The following is a 27238-nucleotide window of genomic DNA, read 5'->3' on the forward strand; positions in this document are numbered from 1 at the left end:
AGACAGATGCCCTGGATGGGTTTAGACAATTCTTGGCAGAGCTGTGATCAGCAACAGATTTAGTTTACATTTTAATCTGCACTGGACATGGAGGCATGGTGGGAGACTGGAGGAGTATTTTATGTCTTCTTGGGGAATTTTCCCAGTTATGTCAAACTTGTTGCTGCAGAAACATTATCCGGACACGGGGTGAGGGAGCAGGTTAAAGAGAGAATCATCTGAGCCCCATATCTTCACCAACATAACCCTGGGCCCCATTCTACATCCATGACCGGATTACCTCTGCCCAGCACCAGGATCAGGGCACCAGGACATCTTCAAGATAGCTTAGTTGATACCCTAAAACCACTTAGAAGGAGGAGGACCATTAATCTGTCCCTGAAACAAATGTGCTTAACTTTGTCTCAAACGTGTTCCTAATTCTGTAAGCCAGCGGTCCGCAAGCTTTCGGCTGCTGCGGACCGCTGCGACGGAGTGGGGGGAGAGGGCGGCTTGGGGGCTCGTGCACGTGCGGCAGCCCCAGCGCAAACGCGCATGTGCGGACTGCCGTGCACGCGCATTTGCGCCCAGCAAGGGCGCAAACGCACGTGCACGGCAGTCCGCGCATGCGCGTTTGCGCCACCGCCATGCTGGCGGCCGCGGCTCCCCCTCCTGGCCCCTCCGGGCCGCCAGCAAATCGGCCGCTAAAGCTAAAGCGGTCGATTAGCTTGCGGCTCGGCAAGCTTCTCTTCCCTCCCCTCCCGAAACAAGAAGCTTGCCGGGCCGCGAGCTAATCGGCTGCTTTGGCGGCCGATTTGCTTGCGGCCTGGCGAACTTCTTGCTTCGGGGGGGAGGGAAGAAGGAGCCACAGCCCGGCGCCAAGGCATTCGTGGCCTGGCACTGGGCCGCAGCCCGCGGGTTGGGGACCACTGCTGTAAGCTATTTATGCGTCTATCAGGATTCCAGCTCTTTCTCCCTATGTTCCCTTAACATAACCATTCAAAAGCCAGGTTCACACATGCACATTAAACCACCACATAATTCAACATTACTCTAAAATTACATTTAAAAAATCACTATGTCTAGCAATGCTGGTGGTTCAACCCAACGCAACTCGAGCTCAATTTAAAAACAGAGCTAGCCATACTGCTACAAATCACTGCATGCCAATTAGGGATGAAATGCAACTGAAGCAGGCCATTAATTACAGTTTTTATTTCCTTTATGCAAAGCTGTTTACAAGGACAGTTTTCCCCCCAAACATATTTAATGTTAATTTGCAGTTATTCTTCTCCGGGTACAACTTGTGATTGATTGCTTCCAAGAGCAATCCAAGAGCCTTTTCATTAAATGTACAATTAACCACATTAGAATTTTTGCTTAAGGGTTTAAGTGATCTTTGAACTAGTTTAACATTCTGTAATATTTATTAATTGAAGCTTCTAAAAAACTCACAAAACTGGGCATCTTCCAGTGGAAGCAGAAAATCAGATAGACTTAATGTACAGCGACGCTACCCTTGTTTGCACCAAATATTGCAAAATGCATAAGCAGAAGGGACACGCAGAAGCCTATACCAATCTACCATTCACAGATTCCTCCTCCGGGTGATTTATACATTGCAGCTGAACAAAAAGGAATTGCTTGTCCTCTGGATTGGAGCCAGGATGCTGCAATTGTTGTAGGAGAAACAGATTAAGTGGTATAAAGGAATCTTGCCAAAGGGACGAGAAGAACTGTAATCTTCTTCAAGCATAGGCAGCAAAGGAGGCAAGAGAAGGGTATCCAATTCACTTGTGTACCACATAAAAAGAAATAACAGGTATATCTGAGGTTTGCTGCTGTGTGCGTCCCCAACCAGCATTTTCCTTCTTCAGTTCAAGAACCACCATTACTTCAGGTTGTAAGAAATCAAACTTTACATAAAACATTTTATGGAAAGCAGTGCAATGCTACTAGGTAAAGGTATCTCCTGTGCAAGCACCAAGTCATGTCTGACCCTTGGGGTGATGCCCTCTAGCATTTTCATGGCAGACTCAATACGGGGTGGTTTGCCAGTGCCTTCCCCAGTCATTACCGTTTACCCCCCAGCAAGCTGGGTACTCATTTTACCGACCTCGGAAGGATGGAAGGCTGAATCAACCTTGAGCCGGCTGCTGGGATTGAACTCCCAGCCCCATGGGCAGTCAGACAGCATGTCGCTGCCTTACCACTCTGCACCACAAGAGGCTCTTTGCAATGCCACTAGGCTATAGTTAATATTTTGTTTTTAAAAAGCCACATGAGCGTTTATTCTGCGCATTTTTTTAACTGGATGGCATCTGTCCCTTCAGCAAGTCTTCCAACTCCCGTTTAAGGATTGCTGCTAGAGTGACCCCCCATGTTCAGAACTGGGGAGCTAATATAAGATCTCAGCCAGACATGGCCTCTGTTAAATCCAAGCTACACAGGATTCTCAAGACCCGTGAATGAGCTTCTAAAAGTATTCCTCCTTTTGTGAAAAGATGGCGCACCAATTGGTAAGGGACCACCATGTGTAGAAGTGGGAGTGGGGCTTATGCCTTCTATCTTCTAGCCTGTTTTTTCAATCTGAAACAGCCCCATGGAGCTGCTACTTGCCATGATTGGGAATCAAATATTTATTACCACTGTGCCATACCAGCTGAGAAACATAACTTTTCTGTGCTCTTCCCGATTTGCACTGTGTTCGTAAGATTCTAAGAAGAGGGCAGTCTTAGGTCAAGTCTGAGCCAGAATTACATAGGGAAGATTTGGGCACCGCATAGGTTAATGAGGCATGATAGGGAGCTACCCACAGACATCATCAACCAACACTCTCCCTTTCAGCTACTCCTCCATAAGGCACACATCAGCAGGAAAAGAAAAAACATGACACTGCATTAGAGCTTCCATGAATCCCTCAAGTGGAGCAAGAGAGCAAGGAAGAAAATACTAATGTGAGGACATTGTTTTTCTGTGGGGCTGTGATCCTATCTTGAAGGTAAGTTTTAGGATGTTTCCGTTGGCTGCAGAGGAGAGGACACGCAGTAATGGGTTTAAACTTCAAGTACAACGATATAGGCTAGATATCAGGAAAACATTTTCACAGTCAGAGTAGTTCAGCAGTGGAATAGGCTGCCTAAGGAGGTGGTGAGCTCCCCCTCACTGGCAGTCTTCAAGCAAAGGTTGGATATACACTTTTCTTGGATGCTTTAGGATGCTTAGGGCTGATCCTGCGTTGACTAGATGGCCTGTATGACCCCTTCCAACTGCATGATTCTATGATTCTATGATGTGGGACTGGGGGACTGCTGCTGAGAGAGATCTGGGCTGAGTTGCCACAAATATGGGGATGTTGCTCAACCCTTTCTTACATCTTTCAGGGAAGCAGTAGAAATGGTGGGCAGGTGCTCCGGGGAAGTTTTGGGTTGGACGAGGGCTAACAAACTGAAATTTATTCCCAACAAAATGAAAGTGGTACTGACATGTGTGTGGAGAGGGGAGGTTTGACTGAGGAACTGGGTCTGTTATGGATGGGGTTACAATCCCCCTAGGAACAGGTTTGTAGCTCGGGGGTAATGCTGGATCCAGACCTTCTGTTGGATAAATAGGTGACAGTAGTGGGTATCATAAAATCAGAGTCCAGTAGCACCTTTAAGACCAGCAAAGATTTATGCAGGGCGTGAGCTTTCAAGTGCAAGCACTCTTCGTCAGACTATGATCTCCTTACATGACAGGGAATACATAGCAAAAAGCAATTCTGTTACATCAGTAGACTGTGTCACAACCAAATACAGCCAATGATAATCCTTTGTCAAAACAGCCAATCAATCCTCAGAATTCAGTGTAGTTTACAAAAACACAAGGAGAGACCAAACTGCCTGTTATCAGTGATCAGTAGTGGGTACCTTTAGCCCTTCCTATGTGGGAGACATCTTGCTACTGCATGCTCTAATAAACATTAGATTACTTCAGTGCACTCGATATGGGGCTGCCCTTGAAGACTATCCAAAAACTATAGTTGATACTGCTGCTAGAATGTTGACTGGAGTGAAGCCTACAGGCCATATCTCTCCAGTCTTGTTCCATCACAAATGGCTTCCAATTTGTTTCTGAGCCCAATTCAAGGTCCTGGAATTGACCTCTGAAACCCTATACAGCTGCCTACTGCCATAAGAATCTCCTTTTCCACTCTTGTCATTTTTAGATCCCGTATTTTGGCTACTGTGCTCCATGGGTAACAACCTGACAAAAGGCTTTCTCAGTTGTGATACTGAAACTTAGGAACTCCCTCCCCAGGGAGCTTCCTCCTGTCTCCCTTTATTGTTGTCTTCTGCCAGTGGGTAAAGACTTTTTGTTTTATTTTGTTTGTCATCCCCCCACTAACTGTTGATGGCCCTCGTGGCTGTGTTGTTGTGTGCATTTGTATGTTTTAGTGAATTGTTTAAATTTATTGACATTTTAGCGTTTCGACATTGTCACCTCGGATGGAGAGGCATCACAGAAATGTTTAAAAACAGAATAAGATGAACATCCAGAAGCATCTAGCTGATTGCTGCTAGAAACAGAACCTCCTGCAAGATCCAGCAAAGTAACATCACAGATCTTTGGGCTGATCCTGCGTTGAGCAGGGGGTTGGACTAGATGGCCTGTATGGCCCCTTCCAACTCTATGATTCTATGATCTATAAAGAGCTGTTGACAACAAAAAAGCAAAGCAGCAATCCTAAAAAACAAAACCAGAAACAAAAAGCAATGCTCTTCACTGGGTTCAAAATCTGGTAACATTCAGAAGATCTGCAAGTTTCTAAGGATCTCTTTCTTTTCCCAGCCTCCCTGCAGTTTCAACACAGTCAGCTGAAGTGATAAATTTAAATTTGCTTTCCAGGTGGCAGAGGAGGAGAAAAGGAACCCAGGAACTTCGTCAAGGAAGTTAGCATAAAAAGATATGCCAAGGTTGCCTAATTTAATTTTATAATCACAAGAGATTTTACACAGAGTCATTTGCAGTGTTTAAAGACTGACTAATTAAAATACATCACTAAAGACCTTGTAGGCAGTTAAAATAATAAAACAAGATCTAAATCTTTTAGCTGAAGCCAGAGAGAGAGAGCATTCCAAAAATAATACACACCAGAATATAGTTATGCTGGCATCATGCATATATACCACATGCTATAAAAGACTCCAGCAATTAGGGAAATTATATAAAACATTCTTCCCCCACTTTACAGATTGTGAACGCACATTGATGCAGAGATTAGTTGCAAGCATAGACTGAGAATCCACAGCTGAGTTTCCAAAACTCATGCAGAACAAATAACAGAAGAGTAAAGCCAGACCACAGATAACAGGTCTGGCGTCATCCACGTGTGTTACCTGAGTAAATTAAAGCACACACACAACCACACCTATCATACTTATTCATTTACTCATATAGGACAAGCCCCAGGCACTCTTTCATTCCTATTCACACTTTCTTCTGCACGCACACCTCAACCAGAGGGAAGGCTGACTTCCTGGCAGTTCGCACCGACCTGTCCAGCACCTAACAGCCCTGTACAGCAACTGGGATCGAGCAGCCATGTAGAGGTCCAAGAGGGCAAGTGAACAAGCAGAGAGGCTGCACTAGGCAGAAGCACAGTCAGTGCAAATGGCAAAAGCAAGGAGTCCCTGCATGGGTTGGCCGCTCAGCATTGGTTTTGAAAAATGTTAACAGGGTCCAGTATTGTCCACTGGCTGTGTCCTGATGGACTCCATTGATTTGGAGGCATCTCAACAGCTTCCTGCCAGACGAGATGCCTCCATGCTTTAAAAAAGGAATCCAGTCCCCCTGCCCCAATTGCCAAGTAATTTTTCCAGATTTCGGAACCAAAGTCTGTGCCACCTTACCATCTCATTCTGCATAATGCATGCAAAATCTTTTGGGGTCAAGGGTACAGTTTCCATAGCTTCTGCGTCGTTCCTGACCCTCTAGTCACATGCTTCACAGCAATCAATACAAATCCTGTGTATGCTAACAAAAGTCAAAGAAACTGGGATGGATCCTGATGATGTTAATAATAATTCATTCTGCCGTACTCTTCATGATCCTATGGCCCAGCTTCCGAAGTCTTTGGATCTTGCACAGCTTCTATCGATTGTATAATGCTCTGGCCAGTGTTCATTTTGATTATGTCTAACCATCGTGTTCTTTGTTGGCCTGGTTTCCTTTTACCGGTAACCAATCTGAATTTCTTTTAATAAAATGGTAAGAGCGTGCTGGGAGGAGTTGGGATTCATCGCCTAACCACAAGTCAGGTAAACTGTCCCATCCCTGATTGGCCATCCACGGCACTCCCTCCCCCCCAAAAGGCCCACCGAGGCTTCGGTGGGCCTTGGCAGGCCTTTGGGGGGGGGCAGACTGTTCCCTGCCCTACCATGCCAAGACAATAAGCCTGAGGCCTTACTCTAGTCTGAGACTTCCTCCAATGAACACATCACTTCATTTGAAGAAAAGCTCCTTGGAAGAAGCCTGGATCCACAACATCATTTCCAGCTTCACTTCTTGGCAGTGGTGAAAAGTGCTGTCAGGTCACAGCCAACTTAACGGCACTTCTGCAGGGTCTTCAGGCAAGAGATAGATAGAGGTGGTTTGCTAATGCCTGCCTCTGAGTAGCGACCCTGGGCTCTCATCCAAATACTAGCCAGAGCCAACACTGCTTAGCTTCCAAGATCTGATAAGATCAGGCTAGCTTCTTAGTGACCCTCAGATATCCAGGGCAAATCTCTGGTTTAAGGGAAAGTTAAGTCACTAACTACTTCCATGCTTTGGAGTACATAAGTGAATATGTAAGTTATGGCAGCAACCTTGACTTCTGCACTATGCAAGCTGCAAACTCATTCTATACATTGGGTTACAATTTGGCCCCTAGGTACTACATGATCCATGTGTTACCTTGAGGGAGCAACTAAGGACAATCCTGGAATACACCTCACTATGACCACAGATTACAAATCAAATGAACATGTCAAGGATCTAAAACAAGAATGCAGAATAGATGACTAGAGGTCATGGGACAAGCCAAGGAATGGAAATCCAATAAAGCCATTGCACAGCCTTTCACATCCAGAAATGGGTCATGTGCAAACTCAAGTAATGATTCCTTACTAACATGTAAAGAAGCACTCTAGATATGCCAAGGCAACCTATAGGTGCATATGCAAGCACAGAGAGTAGCATGATCTCTTGGTACCCATCCATGCCTAGGAGCTGCAGTTCACAAATACAAGGACACCGACACCGACCTATGAGCAGTGTGCAACCAGGAGGAGGAGCACAAAACATGTAAACATGACAAAGATCGTTTCTGCACCAGGAACTTCACTACCTTGGTTCCTATGCAGGAGCACAAATCTGGGGTGGACGAGGTACATCAAGCCAAATGCCCCCCCCCCATGGGGAGCTAGAAGAGGTGGGGCAACCTGCCCTGGCTCAAACTCCAGCCTGGTGCGAAGCTTCCAGTGCAGAAATGGTCAAAGAGAACTATCCAGCTTTATAATGATAGAAGGCTGAGAACAGCCACCCGCTCATGCAGCAGTATAAAAAGACATTCTCAAAGAATGTTCCCCACGTTCCTTCCTGCTCTCCCAAACACTACTCTTGTGGACAGTGCTGTGGCAAGGCCAAATCCTAACAGCTGCTTTTGACACTGTGTGGCTGTTTCTCGTTCGCAGTAATTCTACCTTCCTGCCCAGAAATCCCTGCACTGCTCATACTCTCCGTCCACAACCATCCAACTTGACTGGCATCATGACTGGCACTTTGTTAACAAGGGGTCCCTCTTTATCTCTCCCTCCCCCTGCTTACAGGGAAGAAGGAGACTTTTTCAACCCCACAACCTCCTCGGTTCTCCTACTTAGGAAAGGTACTCCTTGGCACCACACTAATAGAACTACGAATAAATAAAAATTTGAAAAAGTCACCTTATCTTAGAATGTATTTTGTATGTATGTAGATAAAAAAAACCCTACACTCATTTCAGTTTAGGTAAGAACTCTGATAAGTGTATCATTCTGAGGTTACAACACACTTGGATTTTAAATTCATCATGTCTTAGGGCAGGGGTAGTCAAACTGCGGCCCTCCAGATGTCCATGGACCACAATTCCCAGAAGCCCCTGCCAGCATTTGCTGGCAGGGGCTCCTGGGAATTGTGGTCCATGGACATCTGGAGGGCCGCAGTTTGACTACCCCTGTCTTAGGGGCTCCCTCCATGGACAGTGATCAACAGCTGATTGTCAAGAGTTCTGTTCTTATTTACGGGGCGCTATTTACAGGAATGGAGTTTTACAGAGCAACAAGATTCCTCCACCCTGAGGAACTCATAATCTAAGATGCAACACGAGAGCCAAAAGAAAGGGGGGTTAATAGATTTTCCCCAGGGAAAGGATCAAGAGTAAAAGAATGTGCTTTAAGTTCAGGTACATGTACTTGGGCTGAGTCTTAGTAGTAATAGAAGAGTTGGGTTTTTACCCTATTTCTTACTACCCAAAGGAGTCTCAAAGTGGCTTACAATTGCCCACCATTCCTCTCCCCACAACAAGCACCCTGTGAGGCTGAGGCTGAGAGAGCTGAGGTGAGGCTGAGAGGTGAGGCTGAGAGAGCTCTGAGAGAACTGTGCCTGGCCCAAGTTCACCCATCTGACTGCATATGGAGGGTAGGGGAATCAAACCCAGTTCTCCAGATTAGAAGCTGCCACTCTTAACTACTACACTAAGCTAGTTCTCAAGATGGTCTTCAGTTGAGGCCGGGCAGCAAGGAAGATCGTGGCCCCCCTGCAGGAGTAGCAGTAGCGAATGCCATCCGTGCCCTCTTTCACCCTCCCGCTCCTGGATGTATTATTGTGAGGATAATTAGGTCTGGTATTATTAGATGTTTTTGCCACAGCATCTTTATCCCCATGGGATTTTTGAATATAATGTATTTTTAATGTCTGTTTTAAGGGATTATTATTGGGGTTTTATCCAGATATTGTAACCCACCTCAAGCTTTTGATGAGAGGTGGGCAATAAATTGAATTAATAAATAAAAATAAATAAAGGGAAGCAAGGCTACGGAACTTCCTTGAAAAGGAGGCAAAGAAAAGAGAGGCAGCCTCAGGAATACACCTTGTGATGCTTCCCCCAAACTATCTTCATGATGCCTACTCTCTTTTCCTTCTAACCCCTCAAAATCTACCTCATAAACAACAAAGTAAAATCATCTGAGGAAACATGAAACAGCTGAGGGGGATGGAGCTGTTAAACAAAGACACATTTGGAATATGCGTCCAGAGAAAGGGATCCAAGGCCTTGGGCAGCTTTGAGAATGAGGATATAGAGGTCCTCTATGCCAGTGGTCCCCAACCTTTTTTAGGCTGGGGACCGGCAGGGCATTGGGCCGCGCCCGCAGGGACCGCGCCCGCGCGGGCCACGCCCACGCTTCGGGCCGCGCCCGCGGCCACGCCCGCAGATCGGGCCGCGCCCGGCCGCGCCCGGCGGCCGCACCCGCAAGCCGCGCCCGGCCGCGCCCGCCGGCCGCACCCGCGAACCGCGCCCGGCCGCGCCCGCGGATCGTGCCACACCCGCGGGCCGCGCCCGTGGATCGGGCCGAGAGGGCGCGGCCTGCACGGGCGCGGCCCGGCCCTGATTCCTTCTCCCCGCCCTCCCGCAGTAAGTCGCTTCCCGGGCCGCAGGCTTGCGGCCTGGGAAGTTTTTTACTGCGGGGGTGGGGGGGCGGGGAGAGGGAGCCGCGGCCCGGCGCCATGGCCTTTGCGGCCCGGCGCCGGGCCGCGGCCCGCAGGTTGGGGACCACTGCTCTATGCAACAGTTAGAAGCAAGAGATAGACAAATTGTCTGTTATTTATTAATTATAATAAATAAAATACTGAAAAAAAGAAGAGATTCTAACTCCCGCTATATCATGTAGCGGAGTTCTTGCATAGAGGAATCAAGGAAGGGCTGTATTGTGTTATCTTCATATAAGGGGAGAAGCTGTATAACTTGGCAACAGACTCAAGATGGATAGTAAAGCAGGACTTAAAACAGAAACCTCTATGCCAACTCAACAGGGTGAACAGTGTTGTCATTCATGGATGTTGAGTGAACAGCAGAAGAGGAACGTTTGAGAGAAATGACAAATTCATTTTGGGACATTCTGGAAGACGGAACATCAACACCAATATCAAATGCAATTTAAACAGGTAAACGAATAAGGCAGTAGAATTTTGAAGTGACAGAACCTGACTGAATGACAACAGACTACTGTAGAGTAGCGATCCCCAACCTGTGGGCTGCGGACCACATGTGGTCTTTCGACTAATTGGAGGTGGGCCTCAAAGGATGCCTTCTCTCCCCCCCCCCGGCCCTTTACTTCATCCCCCCCACCAGCCCTTTACAACACACTTCACTGTTGTGGCGTGTCTGTATCTTATTTTGAAGGGATGTTTAAACATTACCATAGCGATCAGAGAGCGTTAGGGCAGTGGTTGAGAGTAGAGGAGTAAACTACTCCCCCCACCGGGCCTCAGTAAAAGGCGTTGAGTGGTCCCCGGTAAGTGGACCCCGGTGATAAAAAGGTTGGGGACCACTGCTGTAGAGGATCATATTTTGAAACGTGCTCCATCCTTAGGTTAAAAGGTCCCTGCAAACAGAAAAACAGCACAGGACACTGTGGGGAGGGGAAGGAGTAGATGCTTTCTCTCCAGTGCTAAATATTTATCTGCATGGAGTATTTGGGTTTTTAGGGGAACCTATCTTCAGCCCAGAGTCACATGGTACATTCTACCAGTTCAACACTCCGGCTCTGTATTCTCCTGGCATGCATAACCTCATGTCAGACAGGCAGCTAGAGATGTGGGAAAGTTCTTGCAAAGCAAGATGGAGTTGGGTATCATTAGGCCTAGCATTCTGCTCTTCTCTATTCTTTGCAATGGTAGAGCTTAGCTCTAAAGAGGCCATTTGAAAACTGAAGACAAGCACAGGTTGGGCATCCAACTTAATAGGAAGGTCATCTCCTTTCATAGCTCACCACAAACTCCAAGAGTTTCCTCATGATTTCACATCATACCAAGATTGCACTCTCGAAGCTGCCCCTCCCCTAGGAAATTGTTCTTATCTTTCAGAAGTGTAATACATGTGAATGCTTCACGACTCAATAACTGTATTATCAAGCAAGAACGTGCCTTTCTGAAGAAGCCACTGCCAAGTACAGATCAACCACATTACCTCATCTCACCTCAAAACACATTAAGAGAGGTTTTCTTGGATTGATATAAAGCGTTAGATGGCATGTGCAAATAACTATTATGGTATTCAAGTTTGGGCTGGATTTCTAGACAGTCTCTACTGTTGAGGAACAGAAGGTGATTCAGTTTCCTTGTATGACTTTTACCACTTTAAATTTGGAACAGATTGAAAGTGTTTCCACATTTTACGTTTAATGCACAACTTAAAAGACACTTATTGCTCATTTTGACTAACAGGTAGCTCAGTTTTCATAATGTTCTTCCACATCATGTGGTTGCGTGTGTTTTAAAGAAGAAACAACAACAACACAACTCCCTGGTGTGTGATCAGGTATGCCCATCTAAGTTGGTAAGGCCACACTGGAAGTACTGTAGCCTTCTTGATTTTCGATCACCTTACCTTAGCTCACTGTAAGTATGGCTAAACTTGGGGTTCAGATGAGGGAAAGGGAATATAAATAACAATTAGGACTTTGTAACAGAACTTTTCTGTATCATATCAGTGAGAAAACAAAGAAGTAAAATGAACTATAGAGTGTGGAGTTTTCATTGTAAGATACGGTGAGAATTCAAACAAGTCTTCATAACCCGCCTTTTTGCTGATACATTCAATACAGATTGGTGATCAACTATTCATACAACCATAATACATTTAAGGCTGCTGGCAGGTAACACGGGGCAGTTTTAATACTAAGGCAAGTTCAAATTCTGAGTCAGTATACCAGTCCAAAATTGATGTTTCCATTCCAGTCCATTATCCAACATCTGCCTACCTTAAGAACTGGCAGACAACGCATATCCCACCATAGCTGGACCAAGGCCATATCTTAAGGCCTTTCATGGGAATAAGTGGCACTATACAAAAATGGGATTTGCTTCTGAAAAGACCTGCTTAGGATTGCTCCCAGAGAGACTTCTAAACTTTGAACTATCAGTTTGGTTGGTTCATTCACAGAACTCTGTAAGATATTCTTATCCCAGCAGGAAATAAAGATCAGGCCTTCCAGGGCATCATTTTAACTCCGTAAGTCCTTTTAGGATTGGTTACTTTGCTTGTGGATAAAGCTAATACAAAGACCCAAACAGCAATATTACAACCCCCCTCCCAATATTACTAAAATCCAGCGTCATCAGCATCTCCCCATTGCTAAATATAGCCTCCATAACATTTATTGGTAACAGTGACAATGTTTAGATACACAGCTATATCTAGCTGAGTTTTAAAATATGTGAACTCCAGGAATATAGTCTACCTAATGGAAAATGATTACCCTTCCCCCCTGTTTCCCACTTAGAATAAATGGAACAGCTGGAGGGGAAGCAGCTTCTATTAAAAGAAGGCATCATGACATTAGGGTGATGTTTTGTCACCAGTTCTGATCTATTGGGGGGCGGGGAAGTTCCCTCTTCTTGCTAGAAGCAGCTATGCTAATTATACCGGCAAAATGAAGCTCTTTCTCCTCCTGCCCCAAAGTCAAAGTGCAATGCACCCAATCTCTAGACGCCCGAGGCGTTGGGATTTGCATAGTCCACACCCCAAGGCAAAGTACCAAATGACAAAGCACATTGTGATGCCAGTGCAGGCATCAGCTAAATTAAAACTCTGCATCCCTAATAGGCCAAGGAGAATATTCAAGGCAAAACACAACATTCGTCCTATCTTCTTCTTCACAAAAAAAAAGCACAGGCAAACAGGCATCCAAGTGGTAAAAACTCTTTTTGCTGGGAGCAGATGCGTGCTGGGGCATGCAAGGGCTCCGCTAGCATTCCTGCTGACTTTATTTCCTCCCCTCCCCCTCTTGGATGCCACCCACTCTGTCTGGCTTCTATGAGGCATCCAGGTGTTCCCCTGATAAGAAACAGGAAGCTGCTCGGGGCTTCCTCCCCCTTCCAAGCATTCCCCATTCCTGCTTGCTCCCTAACCCTCAAGGCCAGGTCAAGTCCCCTTGCTGAACAAAGAGACAGCCCACCAGCAGAAAGAGAGACAGAGAGAAAGAGAAGGGCTGGCTATCTTCTCTTGCCCACATGGCAACAATGCCCTTCTCTGCCAGCATCAACGGTGACATCTTTTGGGGAGGCCCGACCCATCCCCATCCAACACTGCCCGTCTGCAAATTACCTTCTATGGGAAGAAAAATCTCTCTCTCTCTCTCTCCTCCTCCTCCAAGGCGGGAAGTGACTCACCGGCTGCCCTGCCTCACCATTTCCCTGGAAAGGGAGCCTGCCCTTCGCTGCCGGGCGTCCTCCCGCTCCCCGTGCCCCACGAGCAGCCCCCAACTTACTGAGGTGTAGTTGCTTTTCTGGCTCTGGCTGCGGGTCTCCTGCTCTTGGCACTGCAGGCCGGCCAGGTGCTTCTCCAGCGCCTCCCAGTCCATGGTTGGCACCTGAGCCTCGGGCTCTTTCCACCCGGTCCCTGCCGTGGAGTGCTCCCACGGGTGAAAGGCCACCGGCGGCCCCCCATGGCCGAGCCTGCCTGTGCCGTTGCCCAGCTGGCCCTTCTGGAGGCGAGGGGCTCTGCCGGAGTCCCTGCCCGCCCGGTGTCCAGTCCTGCGGCCGGAGGGCACCACGTTGGCATTGTGCCGGAGATCCAGGGGGTGGTGGGGCGGAGGAGGGTGGCGATGGTGGTGGTGGTGGTGATGCTGCACAGGAGGGTTGCCATTGGGAGCCGGGGGCGGCATGGTGGGGGCGCCGAGGCTGGGGCTCCTCGCCTCCTCCAGCTCCGGCGCTAAACTCCTCCGGGCGGGGGCCGGTTGGCCATAGCAGCGGGCATAGTCCCCCTCCGCCTCCCACACCTCAAGCACCTTCCTCTGGTACACCTGGAAAGCCGCCGCCGCCGCCGCCTCCTCCTCCTCCTCCTCTTCGCCTGCCTCCTCCTCCTCCTCCTCCTCCTCTTCTTCTTCCGAGTCCTCCAAGGCAGCCAAGTCCAGGCTGGTCGGCGACGGGGAGGATTTGCATTCCGAGCAAGGGGTCACTTTGCTGGAACTGGACTCCGAGCTCGAGCGGCTGCTGCAGGCGTCGCTGCCTAGATCCATGCCATCCTAGGGGAGGGAGAAAGGACGAGAGAGAGAGAGAGTCAGAGCGCGAGGCGAGAGCCCAGCCCCGGGACGAGCATGCCTCCTCCTCCTCCTCCTCCGCCGCCTTGCTGGAATAACATCGCCGCCAGGCACGGAAAGAACCAGACACCGGTGCTGCCCGGCCCTTCGAGGAGGAGGCGGCGGAGGAGAGAAGGAGAGGGGTGGGGGGGGGCGCTCCCTCCCTCAGGGCTCTCCGCCACTTCCACAAAGTTTCCCGCAAAGCCGCCCCTCCGCCGGCAAGGCACTTGGCAAGGGGCGGCGCAGGAGGCTCCCACCTCGGGGCGGCTTCCCGAAGCCTGCGAGCCGGGTGACAGGCGCCGGGGTCTTCCAGCCAACAACAGTTCTTTTTCCCCCCCACAGCAGCCGCGGCGGCGGCGGCGGCAAGTCCTGCCCTGCAATGGCTCCGGAAACTTCCCGGCTCCCTCGGCCAGTTGCGAAGACGGCCGCATACGCCGGCAACGCAGGAGAAGGGGCGGAGGAGGGGCGAGGGGAACGCCAGCTGGCCGGGAGCCGAGCAGGGCAGCGCCGGCCTCACACCGCCCCCTGCGGTACAGACGGGGAGATCCCGGCAGAGAGAGAGAGAGAGAGAGAGAGGGTGGGCGGCCGGAGGAAGGCCGCGGCTCAGGCGGGGCATTGCAAGCGGGAAGGCAGCCGCTGCGCTGCGGAGCGCCCCTGCCTCTCCTCGTGGGCGTCTCCCGGGCTGTGGGTGCGCCGCGCGCACAAAGGCCGCGCTTCCTCGCGGGACCCCCTTTTTGGGTGGGGGGCAGAGGTGCCTTGGGCCTCGTGCGCGGGCTTTCCGCCCTCGCCATCCTCAGTCACGAGCGCTCGCCTGTGACTTTTTAATGGACGAAGCGGCCTCTTGGCTCTCTGAAGCCTGTCAGAGGGTTAGGCCCTTAAGGGGCCGCGGGATTCGCCTGGCGTTTTTATAATGCGCATCGACGCCGCAGGCTTCTAGGCTGAAGCCTCACTTCAGCTAGGAGGAAGCCCCAGGCTGTTAAGTCTTGGCCTTGTGGCTGGTAGATTTGAGCCAGCCTCTCAAAACATGACCGGCCTGCTCAGCGATCAACTGGTGTTCCACAGAGGATACCATTGTTACAGTGCCCTATTCTGTGGGAAGATCTTGGTTGTGTAGCTCCGCTTGGCACTCACCCACTTTTGATACACTTGCTTGAGATAAGGGTGATTTAATTGTGTGGGAACAGTGAAGGGATAAAGTATTTATTTCATGTGTTCGTATCCCACCTTTCTTCCCAGTGGGGACCCACAGTGCCTAATGTCACTCACCTCTCCTCCATTATATCCTCAAAACAACCCTATGATGTAGGTTAGGCTGAGAGTGGGTGACTGGGCCCAAATTCACCCAGCAAGCTCCCATGGCAGAGTGGGGATTCAAGCCCAGGGCTTCCAAATACTAGTCTACCACTCTTAACCATTATACCACACTGGTTCTGACGAAGCCTTAAAAAAAACAACAACCACCTCTCACTTACTTGGAAGTAAGCCTCAGTGGACATATAATTCTTTCCTAAACAGAATCATATCCTCCCAAGTCCTATAACTTCACAGGACTGGGCTGACAGTACTGTAATATACAATGGGTTGGTGGTGCCTACGTCCTTGGCCTGTTATGCAAATTTTGGATAATGCACTTTCAATGTGCTTTTGCGGCAGGATTTTCTTGTGTGGAACAGGAAAATCTACTTTTAAAGTGCGTTTAATGTGTATTATCCAGTGTGTGTATAATGGGCCCTTGTGTGCAAAACTGGTATAATCATACTGTCCTTGCAGGGCAGCTGTAAGGATTACTGCAGTAACGCATGTGCAGGCACTTTGGAGCCTGTAAAAACTCTCATAAATGCTATGATTGTTCATAGACATAAGTTCCCCGTTTGGCTAGATGACCTACTGTGACCTAATGTTAACCCCATGAAAAAGTCAGAAAATCTGGTTTTCATTTAAGTCAAGTAATACTTTCCATTTGACTACAGTGAAGTCATACTCTTTAAATTCAGTTTAGTCATTAAGATTGCCTTCCTGACTCCTTTCCATTGGCAGTTCGGTTTCCGTGTGCATAAATTGCATTTTGATATTTGAATGAATTTCCTTGGATTAAGCGTTGTGCTAATCCTTAGGATGAGATAACAAACAGCTCCAGTTGGTTTTGGGATGAATTTGAGATGAGCTCTGTGAGTTCAGATTTAAGTGTCTTATTAGTCCAAACTCTTTAACAGTGGCGAGGCAGGTAGCAGAGGGCATGAAGAGTCCCCAGCGTGTGGTATCCATAGGTATACTGCCTGTGGACATGGGTGTCTTTTATTAAGTTAGCATGGCTAATATGCCTGTCCTCCATGAATTATCTAATGAGATTTAAGCTAGTAGCTAGCAGCATATACTGTAAAGTTGATTATGTATTTTTTTTAAATTTTCTTTACTTCATTAATACCTTTCCATTGTCCCCAGTGGGGACCTATAGCAGCTTCTTCTCACAACAACCCTGTGGGATAGGATAAGCAAAGGTTATGTGATTGGCTTATGATCATGCTGCATACTTCCACAGGAGAGTGGAAATTCAAAACTGAGTCCTCCATATCCTAGCCCAGCCTTTTTCAACCTTTTGACCATGGAGGTGCCACTGAAATATTTTTTCAGGCTTCAACGTACCAGGAAGTGATGTCAGCTGGCCCCGCCTCCCTAACATGCCCCCTGGAAGTGAGAGGAGCCGCAGGCGGCAAATGTTTAAATGGCCACGGACCCTGCATTTCTCACCCCTTCCAGATCCATCATTGGCCACTTTGGGAGGGGGCGGATCAACCTGCACAAGTAAGGGTAGAATTTTTTTTTTAATTTAAAAAGCTTTTTCTTTCACTTTGTGGGAGAGCTCTCCCCAGCCCCCATTTTGAAAAACCCCACACCATGGTGCCATTGAGGGGCCTATCGTGGTTGGGAACCCTGTCCTAGTTCAATCTTGACCCTGCACTTGTATGGAAACAGACTTTGTTTCATCTGTTCTGAACCTATGCCCAAATCTTGGGTGACCCCAAATTCTCATAGATGGGCTGCTCTGGTAGAGGAATTTTGCAGCTGAAGCACAAAGGGACTGATGTGGCTGGCAGGTGGTCGCACCAGTTTTCCTGGCTTCTGCGAGGAAGAAAGGCCTGTAAGCTAGAAAACAAATGGATTAGAAGGGACACTGCTTTGTCTGCCTTCCTATGTAGACGGTAGCGTTGGAGCTGGGAAAGTTGAGCTGTAGTACCTACGTAAGGGGCAAAGTGATCCCCTCATGTGGAAGAGCTTTAAAACCAGAGAGCTACTGACTCAGCCTAATGGCTTAGAAGAATTGTGTGCTCATCCCAGTTACCTCAGTAAGTCTATTAAGATAGCCGTTTTTGAATTTTTCTAGACTGAACTCTGATACCCTGTCCTTTCCGCATTTCCTAAGACAAAAACATTAGCAAAACAGAAGGCTTCTGTACTTTACTAGTGTTAATGCCTCAGTGCAAGGATGAAATTGGAAGGGAAAAGTAGCTTGTGAAGGTTATTTTGATTTATACAAATCAATTTTTAACACACCTATCCAGTGCTCTAGGCATTCTGCCAGAGCCTTTTAAAGTCAATCCATAGCATGCGAAAAATGCCGGCAAATAACTTGGCACTCATAATAATAAAGCACTTCTTAAAACTGGTCAATATTGAGAAGCCATATCTACCTTTTCCAAACTAACAGTAAAATAAAATAATATCATCATAAGGACCCCCCTTATCTTCCCAGAAGCCAACCGAGTTCCTCCCACCCTCCAAATAGCCTGAGGAAACAGATGAGCTTAGTAGCATGCCCGAAGGTCAACAGATAGAAACGTCTTATAAATCAAGAGAAGATATGCCAAGAAGATGTCTCTCTTGGTCGCAACAACAGCTGTATAACTTAGAGGCAACTCCCAGCAGGGGGACAGGCTTTTAAGATTCAGGATCATACAGCTAAATCTCAACACTTTGAACTCTACCAGAAACTAGGTGGTAGGAAATTGCTGTGAATACAGAAGGTAGTTGTGGAAAGATGATTCATACAAACACCACAACTTCCATAGACTATTTGGCAGGCACTTAATCACACCATTAACGCCAAACTCTATATTGTGTGTGTATGACCCATTATGCACGGGGGGAATAACGCACATTCGGGGTGGAATGGCAGTGACTAAAATCACGGATAATGCACGGTGCCGGCTGCAACCAGCCGCAGCTTCGGTGCATGCCGCCGAAAAAGCCGCGTCAGCGAAACGCGGAAGAAAGCGCAGCTTCCAGGTGACCGGGGCGCAACCAGAAGCGGCGCCCGGATCGCCGCGTGCATAATCGGTTACTCTGGGTTTTGCCGCCGTTGCGCCCCGTCCATAACCGGTGTGTGTCGCGTCTCCCCCCTCCGCGTTTTCCATGTGACCCGAAATCGCCGGTTCGGCGGCCGTGCATAATGGGCCTATAAGTGGACATTTACTCGTACAACTGTGTGGGCAAGTATGTACTATGTGACATAGAGATATTGCTTCTCCAATATTATACTGCACGATTATTATATTATTATTATTACGATTATTATATTATAATGCACAATTTAGAGTGGCATCATTCGATTTTCTACCAAGCAAAAACTACCCCCCCTCGAAGTGGGTACATTTGGAAAATACATTTTAGTAATAGTAACAAGTTAGGTACCCCTTAGTAACCTAACTTAAAAGAACTGAAAGGTGAGTTTAGTATTTCTCGACAGAACCACATCCATCTGCAACATCTGTCAGGTTCTCTCCTTGTGGTTATGCGTCTCATCAAAATATCAGCTATAAATATTTATAGCTAGATGGTGCGCCATATCCTATAAATACAGGTGATCCTTCTTGACAGCACATTAGAGAAAGCTTCTGCCTTGTACCATACTAGATTTGATTTATAGCAACAACTTGAACTTTAGATGTTTCGAAATTCCTGTAGCGTTTCATGGTTGAAATTTGGGTGCAGGTCTCATTAAAGATATACCTGCATGCAGGACCCAAGAACAAGCTGAGCTGAGCGTCTTGGCTTGGCTTAGACCAGCAGTCATCACCACTTGATAAATTTGAGTTGATCAGTCCTGCTGAGACTGCCAGTGATGTTGGGAGTGAGGCAAAAAAATTGGAGTCCAATGGCACCTTTAAGACCAACAAAGACTCGTTCAAGGTGTGAGTTTTCATTGCATGCACACTGTTGTTTAACTTCCTGGGAAGGTTAAGTTCTAGTGGAGCAACTCAGTTCTAGCCCAGCCAGTGGAGATGGTGATCATATAAATTCAAATATCTTTAAACCGCTCGGGGAGTGGTATAAATAACTGGTTAAGGGCTAAGTGGGCAGAGAGTGGGCAGGGCCAGTCCGGGTGAGGGCCCAATTGGAAGGCGCAAAGTGCCTTCCAATTGGGCCCTCACCAGGACTGGACAGAGTTCCAGCCAGACGCGACAACTTGAGTACAGAGGAAGGCCCCGGGTATGCTTCTGGGCCTGGGGGGAAGGCCACACCGTGGCCGGGGGGGGGGGGAGAAAGGAGGAGGGGGAATGGAGGCCTTTCCTCCCGGCCCAGAAGCACACCCAGGGCCTCCAAGAGGCCCCGGGTGTGCTAGGCCCGGCGGGAAGGCCGCCCTACTATCTCTATACTTTCCTAAACCTCTCCCATCCCTTCTGCCAAAAAACGTACAATACCCCTGCCATAAACCCACTACCAGGCAAGACACTCTCTTTCTAGCGTGCATTGTATTTACAAGTACAATGGGCTTTAAATCTACTAAACAAATAAAAAGCTTCTTGCTGATACCACTTGCCGGATGTGAGTCAAGCAACCCCATGGTCTCTGGGGGTGCTGCTGTGTATCAGCACTCACCTGCCTGTCACCAGCTCTGCAGGGCTCTGGCTCAACCGGAATTTTCTGAGCAAATTAAAGGGGCTTGTCTGCCTCTGGAAGGCTGCTTGCTTTTTCTGGTAGACAGACTTTCAGGCCCACAATCATGGGTATCCCCAAACATTCTAGCAGAACTGATTACCACGTTGAATCATTTTACTTTTGGAAAGTAGAATCATAAAAAGTCAGCGCTGCAGCCAATTTTCTGCAGAATCTCTTTGACGTCAATGTGAAAAAATGAACTAAATAAATATTTGGAGATTCCAGTCTTCCCTGTGAAGCAATCACAAAGTTACTGTTAACCTTATTGAAGGCCGGTGTTTGAAATTACAAGGGTTATCTTTACATCTTCTACTGATTTTTCTTTCACTCTGTCTCTTTCACATGCACACGCTAACTCTTAGATGTTTATACCATGTTTTTGTTTCAAAGACACCCCAAATGGCTAACAACTTTGTTCTTCCCTCCTCCTCTTTGCAAGGCATAAATTTCCAAATAAGTAAATAATGTCAGTATACAGCAAGTATTAACTCTGCTAATATTGCTTGGAAGCTGGGTCCAGGAAATGTACCTTTCCTCAAGGTCTTTGACAAAGAACTCCAGTGCAGAGGATTAAATATAGATATGTCCACATACATATTAGTTCCCTGCTAACTTAGTGAATTATCCCATTTTTTAAAAAATTGCAACTAATTACCAGTAGCCTATAAATCTCTCAGTTTAAAAGCTAATCTGTTTTATTGTATCTTGATTCCCTGAAGCCTGCTCTATTATACAAATGTATGGCCTTCAAAGAACAGTGGTAGCGTGGAAGGCTTTCCGTAAGGTATGCTTAATTCATTCACTTGCAGCCACAGCAACATTTTCCATGTTACATTTGCAAAAATAAAAGGATTTGTGTTAACAGGCCAAACTTGTTAGGTTTACAATGCTGATGTGCGTACTTATCTTGAAAACATGAGAATTTATTATGAGCCAATATAAAGACAGACTTTTACAAGACTACTTTGCACTCCATATAGATTTATTCTGAATTTGAAATCACACGTTCTGCTTATTCCCCGCAAGTAAATTAATCCGACTGAACTGACTGATTAAATTCATTGACACAAAATGTTGTGATTCCAGCTATCTTAGATGAATCCCTCCCCCTCCCCCTAACAAAAAAGATGAAGAAGCTCATGATCAACGTATTGGCCGTGATGGTTAAATGGCACCTTCATATCCACAGGCAGTGAATCTCTAGCTGCTGGAGACAAAGCAGCAGAAACAGCCTGTTCCTTTCATGCTCACCTTGCATGGCTGCTGGTTGTCCTCTGTTGGAAATGGGTCACTAGATAAAATCAATGGATCCATCAGGGTTCTTCTTATATTCCATACCAGGGAAGACTAGACTCATGGCATCCCTGAAAGCTGTCCATCTAATGTTCTCATGGAAATATTCAAGAAAGGGAAGGAACAGCCTATGGTCCATTTTGTACTTAGATATTTAGGAGGTTCTCTCTGACATTTAACCTCGGTCTGTACTTCTGTCGTTTTAAATTATTGCTCTTTGTCCTATCCTCAGCTTACTGAGTGATTTGGGGTCAAGCTAGAATTTGGCAGAACTTATGTCTGTTGAGTTGCCAAAATGCTGAAAAAGTGACAAGGGGTGAGTGCAGTTTGGAGGGAAGAATAGTGAATGCTAGGAAGGCATGTATCCTTCAGACTTTTATTCAAATCCCAGGTCGATTCAGTCCCTGCCATCTCCACTGAATGTGATTTCCATTTTGATTTTGTCCGATTTATATTTTCCCCTTCAACAAGCATGATTGATCCGGAGTGACCCTACCTTTATCCTGCAATATCTTAGAGTGCTTTTAACCCTCAATATTTGAAGAATCGGATTGAGAAAGCATGAGAAAGCAAGCAGATCTCTGTCTGTTTCAAATGTGCTGCTCTGCTCCGTGGTAGAGAAGCCCTGATTGGCCAAGGCTGCCCTGGTGACAAGCTTGTCTTAAAGGGGAAAACCCTAATTTCAGCAGAAGCCCTAACTTCTGTCGGTAGAGATTTGCGTCTTGGATTTTTGTCTCCCTACTCTGCTGTCTCCAATCCTCTCCCCCTCCCCTTCAAGAAAAGAAAGAGGCTCTGGCTGTGCTTGGCTCCCCCCTCCCCTTCTGAACTGCCCTAACCACGTAAAGAACACTTTTCTGTTCCAATTGGGGGGGGGGAGAGAAAGACCCAAGTTCAAATCGATCTGGATTCAACAGAATTGACAATGGAATAAACAAAGTAAGGCAGATTCAGCCCTAGGTTCCCAGATCTGCAGTTGATTCTGGAGAGCACTTTTGGTTTTAACAGTTGTTACCAGTTCGGTGACCCTTTGCAATACTTTAATAGTGTCAGTACATAACCTTTTAATCCTGATTTTCTAAGCAAAACAAATCCTTGGAACAAGATCCTGGGTTTCATTGCACAGCTACAGCAGAGATACTAGGTTCTCCATGCTGAGCCAAGATAGCTTGACCTGTTCTTCTAGCACCCCAAGAGAACACAAGAAACCGTTTTATAACCATTGATCTGTCAAAGTACTGTCTATTCTGACTGGCAGTGGCTTTCCAATAGAACTCTGCTATCTGATCCCTTTTTAAAGTGGAGATGCTAGGAATTGAACCTGGGGCTTTCTGCGTATATAGCAGATGCTGTACCACTAAGCCATAGTCCTTTTCTTCAGCTGCAGGTTTTAATTAGAATAGTACATGCCTTCCTGGGATGGTTGTCCTCTTCCACTGAGTATGAAGCTTCAGGAAAGATGCTCATGTAGTGGTCATGGAGGAAGGGGACACCTGCCTAGGTAGCCAAATCAACCATAATAATGACAGGTGGTGTAGTGAGATCACCTGAAATTGCCAACCCTCCAGACGGTGGCTGGAGATCTCCAGGCCAGTTCACCTGGAGAAAATAGCCATGTTAAAAGGTGAACTCTGTGGCATTATACCCAGTCGAAGTCCTCCTCACACCCTGCCTTCCTCAGGCTTAACCCCCACATCCCAAATCTCCAGGTATTTCCCAACCCAGTGCTAGCAACCCTATAGATTGCCCTCACATCCAGGAACCAAGCACCTTGCTAGATCTTCCTTTGGTCCAGGTACCGATTGTGCGGGGATCAGACATCAGCACTCACACTTTGCTGCCTAATACATGTATGATGGCACCTGAGTGAAACAGGCAAAAGTCTTGTTTGAAAAATTGCTCCTTTGACGGAGTTCCTGGCAGTTATACTACTTACTCTATTTGTCTTGGCTTCGGCATGCAAGGACATCCAATTTAGCTGGGGTGACGGCCTTCAGAGCTTGTAATGGCTGCTCTTTTATGGTCCAATAAAGTCAATTGGTTTAATGAAAGTGCAGCTTAAAATCATTTTGGGGATATTACACTAATTACATGATCCTCCGTATCTGTTTATAACATGCACAGTAATTAATGGCCATTAGTGTCTACTCCTGGGCTCTAGAAACCCACTTGGCTGCCGTCATGCCATCCAGTTCAGAAGACGTTCGTGTGCTTCTGAACTGCCGTCTCGTATACCCGTGGTTTTAAAATTAGAAAGCTGCTAACTCTGCCTAGCATGCTGAACTAAAATATAATACGGTTAATATCAAAACTGGAAGCAGGGTAAAAAAAAAAAAATCAGTCTAATGCCAGGGCCTTTGCATCATCTACTCTGTGGTACAAATAACAGCACCAATGAATCTTTAAGATTCTCTTATTGCAATCCTAAACAGGGCAATACCATTGTAAGTCCACTAAGGCAGGGATAGTCAACCTGTGGTCCTCCAGATGTCCATGGTCTACAATTCCCATGACCCCCTGCCAGCGTTTGCTGGCAGGGGCTCATGGGAATTGTAGTCCATGGACATCTGGAGGACCACAGGTTGACTACCCCTGCACTAAGGAACATAGGACAAGGAAATCAATGGACTTAGAGGGGTGTAACCGTATTTAGAATTGCACTGTTTGTGATTTTGGTGAACCGTGCTTTCACACGTGAACACACATCCATCAGAATCAGTTTTGTCTACTCAGACTGCAGTAGCTCTCCAGGGTCTCAGGCAAATGTCTTTCACATTACCAGCCTCTTCCTTTTAATTGGAGAGGCCAGGGATTGAACCTGGAACCTTCTATATGGAAAGTTGATGCTTTACCATGAAGCCACAGCCCCTCCCCTGTTCTGTAAGTTAACTGCAATTCCCGCCCTCCCCCAAGAAGAAACACATTTCTGACACTTTGAAATTTGGTAATTTATAAATAAGGCCTCGTATAAATTATCCTGTGCGTCTTTGTACCAATGTTTTCATTTCATTGCAGTCATATATCTAGAATTGCTCACTCTTTTGAGCTATTCTTAACATTTCCAGTCAAATAGTCCAAAGGCATAATTTGGAAATATAATGCAATTAAAAAAAACCCCAAACAGTGTGTTCCAGCAATGGCTGGTTAATGAGGCAGTAGAATATTAATGTATTAGAGGTTAGAGTTGCCAAGAGGAATTCTCTTAATTCCTCATTACCCCATTTCTCCCTGAAACTCACAATACTTTTCTTTTTATCTTTTTTAGGAAGAAAGTCAAGGCAGGAAGGGAGGGTCTGCAAAATGTCAGAATTTCACTCTGTAGATGCTCAGAGGAGAAGTCTTCCTATTCTCCAGTTAGCACACCACCCTGTGGTGTGTAACATAAAACTGCCGCAAGGGCTGAAATCACAAAAGGGTGCATTGATTTCTCTACAAAGAGCAACCCCTTTTTTAAGCAGAAGAAAGGAGAATCAGAGAAATCAATGGCTATAACTAAAAACTGAATGTTGGAAAAAGAAATGCTCCATCCCATAACAATATTCCTTCAGACTTCAGGTGGCAGTTACTATATTGGAATCATCTCAGTTAAAAACCAGGAAAGCAAACAGCGAAAGAGCAGAACATTTCTCCCTGCTGGCGCATTTTCTACTTGCATGGAGTTTTCTAAGCAAAGGAACTATCAAAGCTGGAATCCAGCCCCTGCTTTCTAAAGGGGTCTTTATTCTTCTCCCACCTCAAGACTGTGTCACCTCATTCTGGATGCGTGAGCTCCATCCTATCCCATTGCAGGCCCAGGTAACATTTATAACCCATTACCTTTTGGCAGCTGGGGGGCAGGGTTAGCAAGGGGAGTCTGCAGTTTTTCTCAAAATAATATTACAATTAGCCCAATGACAAGTGAATAGGGGCATTAAAATGTTTTATAATCCATTAAGTCTCTTCAGGCCCTGTGGCACAAGCCTTGTTTTGTTAGAAATGCGCTCTCTCTATTTTGAAAGACCATATTTCTAGCCAAGGCATTTGTACATCAGGGTTTGAAGAGGAGGAGGATGAGGAGGAGTTTGGTTCTTATGTTTGGAGTTTGGTTCTTATTTTCTCTACCCGAAGGAGTCTCAAAGCACCTTCCCTTTTTTCTCCCCACAGCACCCTGTGGGGTAGGTGAGGCTGAGAGAGCCCTGATATTGCTGCTTGGTCAAAACAGCTTTATCAGTGGTGTGGCGAGCCCAAGGTCACCCAGCTGGCTGCATGTGGAGGAGCAGGAAATATACAGGCATTCTACTTAAGATTTTTCTTATCCCCTGAATGAAATAAGAATTTTTATACCTATATTTTATACCTATGCCTAATAATAGGCCCTCTGTCTACCCCGAGGTTTATTAGCGCTTAGAACTGGGTTGCTAGCTGCTGTGTTTTGGAAGGTTTTTTAGGTTGATTGGTTGGGTTTTGATTGTTTTAAATTGTTTTATGGGGTTTTAACGTTTATTGTTAGCTGCCATGGGCCTTCGCGGGAGTGGCGGGATAATAATAATAACAATAATAACAACAACAATAACAACAATAATAATTGTATTTGTAACTGTGTGTTACTGCATTGATCTCTGATGAAGATCTTATAGGTTGAAACTCATTATGTAAAAGTGTTTTGTAGTTATGGCGTATGTGTTGGACCTGTAGGGAAAAGAAATATGTGACCTGTAGTGAAATGTCCCCATTTGATGTTTTTTAATAGCTGTAATTACCTTGAGCTCTGTTAAATAAATTATTTAATAGAAGAAGAAGAGTTGTTTTTTATATCCCACATTTCACTACCAGAAGTAGTCTCAAAGCGGCCTACAACTGCCTACCCTCCTTTTCCCCACAACATACACTCTGTGAGGGAGGTGGGACTGCAAGAACTCTTACAAAACTGTTCTGTGAGAACAGCTCTATCAGAACTGTGACTAGCCCAAGGTCACCCTGCTGGCTGCATGTCGAAGAGGGTGTAGCTGGCTAGATGCATGTAGAAGAGCGGGGATTCAAACTCAGGTAGTCAGTTCCCACTCTTAACCACTACACCAAGCTTTTGCGTCCCTCAACCTCTTTGGTCCTCAATCCTTGGCATCTCCAGCTAAAGGATCAGGTGGCAGGTGATGTGAAAGACACTCAGCCTGAGACCCTGGAGAGCTACCATGAGTCTCAGTAAACAATATGGACCTTGATGGACCAATGGTCTGATTCAGTTTAAGGCAGCTTTGTGTGTTTGTGTGTACAATTTTATTTCTAATTCTGCCTTCTTTTTGCACAGTGTAGTAAAACGCATAACTGAGCACAAGTGTGTATTTGCAGTAGTCCCCAGAGACTACTGCAGTTGCTTAAACTAGATTTTATTGCAAAAACGTTTTTGTTTACTCCTTTTCATACATGGCTGCAAGAAAAGAAAGCCTGAACGCAGTGAGCCCTGTCCAAAGCAGATTTGTACACAATCTGCCATGAATACTTGTTGACTTAGTAGACAGTCCTGCCAAAGACCGAAAACTGCGATCGACTTGCCTTGGGCGGGCTGGGCCCCCCTAATGCAGCCAGGACTTCATGATTGTGCGAATGGATGTAAAGCTGAGCTAACAGTGGTCGTTTTTAAGTTCCAGTTCAAATGACAAATTATAGAAGTATTTGGAAATGAGCTGATAAACTATCCT

The 27238-nt window shown here is 46.5% G+C and overlaps 1 protein-coding gene across 4 annotated transcripts in view; it reads right to left on the reverse strand.

Annotated features, from left to right (window-relative positions):
• LOC143843039 (schwannomin-interacting protein 1) overlaps nucleotides 1–27238 on the reverse strand; it is a 448653-nt gene that overhangs the window by 94185 nt on the left and 327230 nt on the right. For 3 of the 4 annotated variants that reach the window (XM_077348572.1, XM_077348571.1, XM_077348574.1), the window contains one exon: nucleotides 13527–14282. In XM_077348572.1, the coding sequence (XP_077204687.1) occupies nucleotides 13527–14282 (756 nt within the window). Of the gene's footprint in view, nucleotides 1–13526; nucleotides 14283–14593; nucleotides 14753–27238 lie in introns of those variants that run through there. The other variant, XM_077348573.1, reaches the window with a different exon arrangement.

This window comes from Paroedura picta, chromosome 8, assembly GCF_049243985.1.
Source record: "Paroedura picta isolate Pp20150507F chromosome 8, Ppicta_v3.0, whole genome shotgun sequence".
Lineage (NCBI taxonomy): Eukaryota > Metazoa > Chordata > Lepidosauria > Squamata > Gekkonidae > Paroedura > Paroedura picta.